The 10,603-nt window shown below is 46.1% G+C and overlaps 1 protein-coding gene across 1 annotated transcript; it reads left to right on the top strand.

The window, feature by feature from the left end:
- The first annotated feature begins 903 nt into the window (after positions 1–903).
- LOC136471718 (uncharacterized) lies at positions 904–6,093 on the top strand. Its single transcript, XM_066469465.1, has 5 exons — positions 904–1,584; positions 2,457–2,651; positions 3,408–3,437; positions 3,516–4,628; positions 5,317–6,093. The coding sequence occupies exons 1-5, from the start codon at positions 1,081–1,083 to the stop codon at positions 5,866–5,868; spliced, it is 2,394 nt and encodes a 797-aa protein (XP_066325562.1). The 5' UTR covers positions 904–1,080; the 3' UTR covers positions 5,869–6,093.
- The last annotated feature ends 4,510 nt before the right edge of the window (positions 6,094–10,603 follow it).

The raw sequence follows: 10,603 nt of genomic DNA, 5'->3' as shown, positions 1-10,603 counted from the left end.
GAGCAACACGACTTTAGGCACAATATGGAGTTTGATTCCTAGGCAAATTGAAATGCATGATGTGATTGCTAAATAATCTTCAAACTGCAAGTTGTCTGCGCAACAAGTTGAACGTCCTATACAATGTACGAACATATTTCCAGACTAGCAAATATGACTATGCATGCAACAAAACATGTAACTCGTGTCATCTGTTTCAATATGTTATATGTGTTTATGCAGGATAACTAACACATGCATGAATACGGGACGTGAGTTCATATTACGGATGGGAAAGTAAATCAATTATAACTTTTATCTTTAATTCATCATGTACTGTACCATTTTCGTACTAAAACTGGTCAAGATTCGAGGGAGTGGATGGATAGATGAATCAGAGAGTATCAAGGGTGGAAATTTGAACATATACATTTTTATAAATAGATAGATAGATAAGACCCTGTTTGGTTCTTTAGTTCATGGGCTAAAAGTTTTAATCCACTTTAGTCCATGAACTAAAAGTGGACTAAAGTGGTGTTTGGTTCCTTGAATTAAAATGGACTAAAGTGGAGAGAGAGCAATAAATAAGAGGTATGAGTGTCCCCAACACCTTTTAGTCCATTTTAGTCTAGTTTTATGGACTAAAGGATTTTAGTTTACTTTTAGTTCAAGTGTTTGGCTGTTTAGTCCAACTAAAATATAGATTTTAGTCCAAAATACTTTAGTGCATGAGAACCAAACATCCTGACATGGAGACGGAAACGAACCGACTAGTCAAGCAGCCCAACGGCAACAAAAACTGGAGAGAAGAAATCAGTAAAACGGCCTAGCCCTAGCCTGGCCAAAAAAAAAAAAAAGCCTAGCAAAATAAATCTTTAACAAACTTCCAAATCCTCCTTGAAACAGTCAACAAACAACCCCCGCAGCAGGCCAGCACAAACCCACTCTCATCTGGTCATCCCATCCCATCCCATCCCAGAGCGGCGGCTTCCGATCTCTTCTCTTCCCTTTCCCAGCCGGGAAAGATCCCGGCTTTCTTGGTTCCACGGCGAGGGATAGGCCCCGAGAAGGAGGGGCCTCCCGGCGGCGGCCTTGCGGTCGATGCGATCGGTTGACGCGGCGGGGGCGGAGAGCTCGGATCACCACAACCGCAAGAAGCCTCGCCTGGAGCACAGGACCAAGATGCCGCCCGCGGATGCCGTTGCGGCCGGTGACAGCGGCCGGGGTGTGGACTCCGCGGCGGCGGGCGCCGACTGCTTTGGCATGACGGTCGAGGAGATCGTGCAGCACCCGCTGCCGGGCTACGGGGCGCCTTCGGTGCTCAGCTTCAGCCCCGACGACCGCCGGGTCGCCTACCTGTACAGCCCCGACGGCACGCTCCACCGGAAGGTGTTCACCTTCGACACCGCGCAGCGCTGCCAGGAGCTGCTCTTCGGGCCCCCCGACGGTGACGGGCTCGAGGAGGGGAACCTCTCCGCCGAGGAGCGCCTGCGGCGCGAGCGCGCACGGGAGCGTGGCCTTGGGGTCACTCGCTACGAGTGGCGCGCTCGCCATTCCGGTGAATCCTCCTCTCGCTCCGGCATTGTCGTGCCGCTCCCATCCGGGGTAACTAAATTAAAGTTCTCCCTCGTGTCAATTTACTGGAACAAATCTGCTTGATCGATTGCAATATGTTTGCACTAGACTACTTGATTATGTATTCGTTGTTTGCAATAGAAAATTGTTTTTGGACATCCATTGGATTGAGCAGGTTGAAATTAATTATACTTTACTAGTTCAATGGAGGGGATTATGATGTGGCAAGATGCTTTTCGAGATGATAGTTGAACTTCCATGACAGATCACACTTTGATGGGTTAATACACTTAGGTTCAAAGCTCTCTCTTTTTTGTGTGTTGATTTAATGGAAGCTTGCAGTTGGTTTCGTTGAGCAGATTTAGCACATGGGACTATGGGAGCATGTACCATTTATATTCCCATGTTTTCAGAAAATGAAGTTTAACAGGACATACTGTAGCACAAAATCTGAACCCTTTGAAAAATTCTATGTGCTGTTGTAGACTTAAATTTCAATTGGATTTTAAATTGCTCAGTGCATTTTGAGTTAAGGCATGTCTAAACTGTCACAATGTAAATATTAAACTCTATCATTATACTTTATGATAACAACCACATTCACTTTCTTTGGTTAATCTTTCCTGAGCACCCATGTTGTTATTAATTCAGTTTTTTATGCAATACTTTCCTTAGTTATATGTGGTAACTCGTGTCTGCTGGTGCTATTAACTATTTCTTTTCTGATTTTAGGAAAACCAAATTTGGAAAATGTGTTGTTTGTTTTCATATGTGGTTAGTTTAGTGTTAATGTGCTTGTTTCTAGGAAATTATGATGCTGAAACTGTTTAGCTGTTTCTTTAAATCAGGCAGATATGCTGTTTCATCAGAGTAATATTTGACTGTACTTTCTACATCAACAGGTTTACTTCCAGGATTTATCTGGCTCCGAACTAGTGCTGAAACTACAAAGTTCTCCCACATCTCCGATAATTGACCCATATCTATCTCCAAATGGGAGCATGATTGCATACGTTAGGGATGACGAGCTGCATACCTTGGGGTTTTCCAGTGGAGAAACTAGGCAATTAACTTTCGGTGCAAGAAAAAGTAGGAAGGTAACTCCTTACAATATCATAATTGAACAATGTTATTAAAAATTATCTAGTGTTAGCCAGCATTTGCAAAATAACATATCGTGTTGACTTCTTAGAAGCATCAGAGTGCTTTCTTAGCATGTCCAATGTGACTGTGCTTCAAACTGCAATTTTATTTTGATATTCATCGTAACATGCATAATGCATTGTGTCAATCTCTAGGTATTTTGGAATTAAACCATCCAGCAAACTGTGGTACTGGTGCTGACTATCACAGGTCTATTTGATCCTGTTTAGTCTTAGTTAGCCATTGAAATAAGCTTAATCTGGAACCATTGAGCTGGTCTTTTTTTTTATAGCTTTAGCTTTCCGTTCACAGGTAAGCTGAACCTAGCGCGTGCATGCGCGCGTGTGTCTTTTGTCTTGTAGTGCTCAGATAAGTTTTGAAGATTTTACAAGGACACAACAGCCTTCGAGGATATTCTAGGTTTTTAGGAGCTGCCTTGTAACTATGTATGTAATGAATGAATAAGTTACTGTATATGATATAAGCTGCTAAATAGGCCTATATCATCCTTCCACAATGATGTATTTTCTTTATTAAACATACCTATCCCATGCAACATGCATGTTCTTATGCTAGTCCATTCCTATAACTGCTAAAACAACAGATGTGTTGTTTATTTTAGTTGTCTGTGGTATATAAAAGTTCATGTTATATGTTATTGTTCTTGCTGCTTTAGAAGTTGACATATTTGTTTTTTTTAATCTTTTCAGGTCCATGGGCTTGCCGAGTATATTGCACAGGTGCCCATGATGATCCATCAGTATTTGTTTCAAAATTGTGTTGGCTAGTAGCTAATATTTGCATTTATCTCATGTTAGGAAGAGATGGAAAGGAAGATGGGATTTTGGTGGTCTCCTGACAGCAAGCACCTTGTGTTTACTGAAGTGGATTCAACTGAGATTCCATTGTATAGAATTATGCATCAGGGCAAAAGTTCTGTTGGTCCAGATGCTCAAGAAGACCATGCGTACCCTTTCGCAGGAGCAGCTAATGTTAAAGTGCGACTTGGTGTTGTTCCTTCCCATGGAGGGGAAGTAACTTGGATGGATCTCCTTTGTGGAGATCCAAATGGTTCCCACAGTGACGAAGAATATTTAGCTAGAGTCAACTGGATGCATAATAGTGCTCTTGCTGTTCAAGTTCTCAACAGATCTCATACGAAACTTAAATTACTGAAGTTTGATATTACTACAGGTAAAAGAGAAGTCTTGCTAGAAGAGCAGCATGATATATGGATCACATTGCATGATTGCTTCACTCCACTAGACAAAGGAGTGAATAGTAAACATCCAGGTGGCTTTATTTGGGCCAGTGAAAAAACAGGATTCAGGCACCTATATGTTCATGACAATGATGGAGCATGCTTAGGACCTCTCACACAAGGTGATTGGATGGTTGAGCACATTGCTGGTGTCAATGAGAGTAATGGACTTATATATTTCACTGGCACGTTGGATGGACCATTGGAGACAAATCTCTACCACACTAATCTCTTTCCAGATTGGAGCCTTCCCTTGCAAACCCCTAAAAGGCTGACTCGTGGAACTGGCCGGCATTCAGTAATTCTCGATCATCAGTTGCTGAAGTTTATTGATGTGTACGACACAATAAAATCTCCACCTGTGATCTTGCTGTGCTCTTTGCTTGATGGAAGTGTAATTATGCCCCTGTTTGAACAGCCATTGACAGTTCCGCCACTTAAAAAGTTCCTGCAGCGGTCTCCAGAGATAGTTGAAATTACAGCAAAGGATGGGACCAATTTATATGGCGCTCTCTACCTTCCTGACGAGAGAAAATATGGGCCACCTCCCTACAAAACACTGATTAATGTTTATGGTGGCCCCAGTGTCCAGCTTGTTAGTGATTCATGGATGTGTACAGTTGACATGAGAGCTCAATATCTACGAAGTAAGGGTATATTAGTTTGGAAGGTAAAATATTATATTCTTGTTTCTTTTGGTAGTTGGGCATAATTTTACTTTTGGAGATCGTGCATTTGTTTTATGTTAATTTATAAGTTGACCTATGAGAATTGCATGGCAATACATTACTTTAGAGAGTTGTTAAGAGTTGTAATTGAGCCAAGTGACGTTCCAAAGCAAATTGTCAGCTATTGAGGAGTTGATAAATGCCACCACCTCAATTAGTATAATTTCCTTGATTTTTTTTCTTGACTAGATATGTAATGTTCTACTTAATTGATAAGATTTTAATTCATGAGATGCAATTTCCACATCACCCCTTGCTGCCCACCCCCCGAAAAACGCTATTTTGCCCTGCAGTTCTAAGTCACATATGTGGAATAACCAATGTTTGCATTAACTGAAAGTAGGTACCTATACAATAAGAAAATATATATACTCAGATGTCTATCAGTTGGGTATGAAACAAATGTAATCTAAATTTTCTCATTTCGTACTTTTGCAAGCTGTATGTGCACAACTGTCTGTTTAAGTAAAAAATGTTTGCAGCTGTAATGCAAGTATAGCCACTTGTATCTTTCATCTTTAGGTACATATATAATATAATATATGACTTCTGGCATTTGGTTGGGTGTATGCTGAGTGCATGACAACAATTTTGTTGAGTAGTTAATAACTGACTCTGTTTTTCTCGCAGATGGATAATCGAGGATCGGCAAGGCGAGGACTGCATTTTGAGGGACAACTGAAGTACAATATTGGTCGCGTTGATGCTGAAGATCAATTAGCAGGCGCTGAGTGGTTAATAAAGAAGGGACTTGCAAAACCTGGCCATATTGGTATATATGGCTGGAGCTACGGAGGATTTCTCTCAGCAATGTGCGTCACAAGGTTTCCAGACACGTTCTGTTGTGCAGTGTCTGGTGCTCCGGTGACAGCTTGGGATGGTTACGACACCTTTTACACAGAGAAGTACTTGGGTCTGCCTGCAGAGCATCCGGATGCTTACGAGTATGGGTCAATTATGCACCACACGAAGAACCTGAAAGGGAAGCTGCTCCTCATCCATGGGATGATTGACGAGAACGTGCATTTCAGGCACACGGCAAGGCTCGTTAACTCACTGATGGCAGAAGGCAAGCCTTATGAAATCCTCCTTTTCCCTGACGAGAGGCACATGCCACGACGGCTTGGTGACCGGATCTACATGGAGGAGAGGATCTGGGATTTTGTCGAGAGGAGCCTTTGAGAGGGTGTTTGTATAAATTTGTTGCCCCCATGTGGGCTTGTGACTGGGATGTTTTTGACACATGAATTCAGGTTTCTCATTCACACCTGTATTTATCACAGGTTTTCTCATTCACACATGTATTTATCACTAGTGCAGTTATCTTGATTCTTTTGTCTGTCTTGGATGGTTATCAGCTGTTTGGCTGCGTTTACAGGTTTCAGAATAATAAAAAACTTCATATCATTGTGGCACCTCTGATGAAGTTTATTTTATCTGGTAAAAGGGTAGTAAAGTTTATGATCTTGATCTCTGTGTTATCTTTAATTAATACTCACTCCCTTCCAAATTACAAGTTCTAAGAATCTTGGAGAGTCAAATCATCTCAAGCTTACCAAAGTTATAGAGAGAAATACAAAGATTCGCGATATCAAAAAGTATACTATGAAAATATATTTAATGAAGAATCTAATGATACTTAGTTGATGTCATAAATGTTATTATCTTATTATATAAATTCGGTCAAACTTAAGATGTTTTGACTCTATAAGATTCTTGGAATGACTTATAATTTAGGACGGAAGGAGTATTTGACTAACAAGCATATCCTTGTGTTACAACAGGAGGAAAAAAACTATCAAATGTTCATGAGAAATAACGCGGAATTGTATATATTTATGTTTTGCCCTTTCTATAAAATTTAACATATATAATTTGACATCCATAATATAAGTTAATATTAGTAATAATACAGTAATGATAATGTTCTATTAAGCATGTATCAATAAAATACAATTTTAATAAATTTTTTGTGTTATAAAGCACATCAATATTTAGATGAAATATATATCTTAAATTGCTACAATTAAATATGGAGTTACGTGACTTTTCTTTAAAATCTATAAAAATATATAATTCTAATATTTGATTAAAGTTAGGGGGTATTTGGGACTGCTCCGCTCCACGTTTTTAGCCAAACGGTTTCAGCTCCACGCACTCTATTCGAGGAAAAATATGGAGTTGTGAGAGCACCTAAAGATGTGTTCCACAAACTTCAGTCTTTTGTGGAGCTGCTCCACGGTGGAGTTTGTGGAGCAGTCCCGAACATCCCCTTAGTAAGGAGTTACTTGCCGACGTGTAAAGGGTGTGATGTGTCTACATCAAGGCTATTTAAGTTACTTGCCTACATCAAGAGCGTTTGGTGGAGAGCATGCAACATTTTGGAGATTTGTTACTCTTATGGTTTTTTGCCAAGGCCTCTGATGGAGTTATTTTGTGGGGAGGCTCCAAGAGTTATACTCAGTTTGAAACATGTTTATCTGAAGCGGATAACGAATGTTCAGTAGTGGAAACTTCAGTTTTTGTGGCTCAAGAGAGCGTAACCGAGTTTTAGTTACTCTTTGGTACTCCAACATAGGTCAGGGGTGGGAAAAAATCTAGTTGTCTCTTGTCCATCTTTTCAATTCTAGTGTTTCCATCCCTGTTCGGTTGGCTGGTTCGTATCGTTGCTGGTTCGTGAAGAAGTACTGCTGGCTGGTTTGTGTGAGAGAAAAATACTATTCCGGCTGAAAATTTACGATCGTTTACGACAAGCCACAGCCAAACGAACATGCTGGTTTCACTCTCCATGCTAGTGTGCTCTTAGTCATAGGTCTAAATTTCAATAACTAGGGCTAGGCCTATGGGAGCAGCCCTTGTGATGGAATAGGGACCCCAATTTCCAAGGACCTATATTTCTAGATTTTTAGCTCATCAAATTTACGATCGTTTACGACAAGCCACAGCCAAATGTTCGCTGTCTATGGGTATGAGTGATCTCTTCATATTTGCTTCAATTGTAACTCTTCGACTCAGCGACCCCTGAATGTTCATCTGTCCGATCACTCGAACAGTCTTGTTATCATCGCTATGCGTGGTGCACTGTGGCCTCACCAAGGTGTGACACGAGACGCCGAAGCAGGGTGTTATGGTCGGCACCACATATGAGCGCAGGGGCAGGCGGCAAACTGGCTCAACCAGCCAGGGGCCGGTATAGTTTGAGTCATAGAAGATTTGGGTTGGTTAGGAAAGAGTCAACTGATTATTAAGTTCCTATTTGTTAGTTTCCTATTTGTTAGCACAAGTTGTTAGAGTCCTCAATGTATAAGTACCAAACTTGGAGATGAATAAGAACTAGCCTGGGATTGTGTCATCCTTGACACCCTTGGGCCCCTGGCCCCTCCGTCTCTCCTTCCCGCATAAACCCTAGCCGTCAACCACGGCTCCAACTCGACGCAAGCTTCAGGGATCTCTCGCTCCTCATTCCCCTCCATACGATCTGAGAAGCAAGGGCCGGCGTCATACCAACCTGGTATCAGAGACCTTGCCGATCATGGAAGCCACCACCAACGCCCAGGCGCCACTGATCCCATCCACCGCTGCTCCCGTTGCGACGACGGGCGTCTTGGTGAACATCATCGGCGCGCCCGCCAACACGACCCCACCCTCCAGCCCACCCACGCTCGCCTCGATCACGGAGATCCTCGCCAGCATGCAGCTGCAGATGTCCGCCATCAACACCCATCTGGCTGATCAAGGAGCCTGCTTGTCCGCCATTGATGGCCGCCCGCCTTTTCCACAGTTCGGTTTGGCCGGCTATGGTGGCGTGCCGCACTCCCAGCCCGTGATCACGGAGCTCACGCCAGGGGACTCGTCCGCCTCTGTCTCACAGTCCCTGCAGATGACCGCCCCAGCGCCGCAGGAACCATGGCCGGCGCCACCGCCGCCCATGGGAGTGCCGATCCATCAGATCAATTTCCCACGCTGGCCCTCGTCGATTCCGGGGTTCCCATCGTCCGGGATGCCGGTCTACTCCGTGCCGACCTCGCACATGTCAACGACAGCACCCCATGCCAGGGCGCCCTATTCCGGTCCGGCCTACGAGGGCGCACCACCAAAGTTCGAGGGTTTTGCCGTACCCAAATACCACAAGCTCACCTTCAACATCTTCGACGGCAAGGACGATCCTCTCGGATGGCTCAACAAGTGTGAGCAGTTCTTCCGCGGGCAGATGACTCGGGAAGTCGACAAGGTATGGCTGGCCTCTTATCATCTGACCGGGGTGGCCTTGCAGTGGTACATTGTCCTGGAGGCGGACATGGGGTGACCCACATGGCCAGATTTCCGCCGGCTATGCCAGCAGCGGTTCGGCCCCGCCCTCGGCACCAACCACCTCGCCGACCTCGCGCGCCTGCCGTTTGGCGCCTCAGTGGACGCGTACATGGAGGCGTTCTAGGCCCACGCCGCCCATGCCGAAGAGCTCTCCATGCTCCAGAAGGCGCGCTTGTTCACCGACGGTCTTCCGGAGTATATACGCGTGGACGTCGAACTCCAGGATCCTCAGGACCTCTAGCACGCCATGCGGCTGGCACGCGCGTACGAGCGGCGCAATGCACCCTAATGGCCTGCCCTGGCCGCTCCACGTCCGCCGCGCCGTGCTGCGGCCACTCCTGGTGCGCTGACCGTGTCGCCAGGGCACGGATCTGCCTTGACATCGCCTACGACCCCGGCGCGCACCTTCAAGAAGCTGACGCCTGAGGAGATGGTGGAGCGGCGCAAGCTCGGCTTATGCTTCAACTGCGACGAGCCGTTCCAGCGCGGCCACAAGTGCACGTGCCTCTTCTACTTGGAGGCGCCCGACTACATCGTCGAGGAGCCCGAGGACTTGGACGCTACGCCGCCGGACAACACATTCGACCCCGACGCCCCCATGATTTTGCTATCTGCCATCACGGGCATCCGGGTACCCGACACCATGAAGCTACGCGTGCACATCAGCGCACACGCGTTCACAGCCCTCCTAGACTCGGGATCAACACATAACTTCATCAGCACGTCGGCGGCTCAGTGGGCGTCCATTCCGTTCCATGACAGTGGCGGCGCCCACGTGATCGTGGCAAACGGCGACCGCGTCCAATGCCAAGGCATCACTCGCAACGTCGGCATCCGAATCGACAACGAGAACTTCGAGGTGGACTGCTACTCCATCCCCCTCGAGTGCTATGACATGGTCCTTGGGATCACTTGGCTACGCTCCCTGGGACCCATTCTCTAGGACTTCGACACGCTCCGGCTGGCGATCACCATCCGCGGCCGCCGCATGGTCTGGTCGGGCGTAGGAGGCACGGCCGTGCCCAGGGCGCCCACTGACCACCTCCTGGCGAGTCACCTCTACACCGACAAGGGTGCCGAGCCAACCCTCCTAGAGCACCTCCTAGAGTCCTACGACGGCGTGTTCGCACCGCCCACGGGTATGCCCCCGGCACGGGACTGCGACCACCATATCCACCTCAAGCCCGACACCGAGCCGGTCGCCGTGCGCCCATATCGCTACCCCTAGCTCCAGAAGGATGAGCTGGAGCGGCAGTGCGAAGACATGCTCCAGCAGGGGATCATCAGGCCAAGCACCTCCCCATTTTTAGCGCCGGTGCTGCTGGTCCGGAAGCAAGACACATCCTGGCGCTTCTACGTCGATTATAGGGCTCTCAATGTGGCAACCGTCAAGGACAAGTTTCCGATCCCTGTCGTTGAAGAGCTCCTGGACGAGTTGCATGGGGCCAAATTCTTCTCCAAATTGGACCTCTATTCGGGCTATCATCAAGTCCGCGTCATTGCTGAAGATGTGCACAAGACGGCATTCCGCACGCACCATGGGCATTTCGAATTCCTCGTCATGCCCTTCGGCTTGTCCAACGCTCCTTCGACGTTCTAGGCGCTC

Source organism: Miscanthus floridulus, chromosome 8, assembly GCF_019320115.1.
Source record: "Miscanthus floridulus cultivar M001 chromosome 8, ASM1932011v1, whole genome shotgun sequence".
NCBI lineage: Eukaryota > Viridiplantae > Streptophyta > Magnoliopsida > Poales > Poaceae > Miscanthus > Miscanthus floridulus.
The sequence above is the reverse complement of the archived record's forward strand: the minus strand, read 5'-3'. Positions and strand labels throughout refer to the sequence as shown.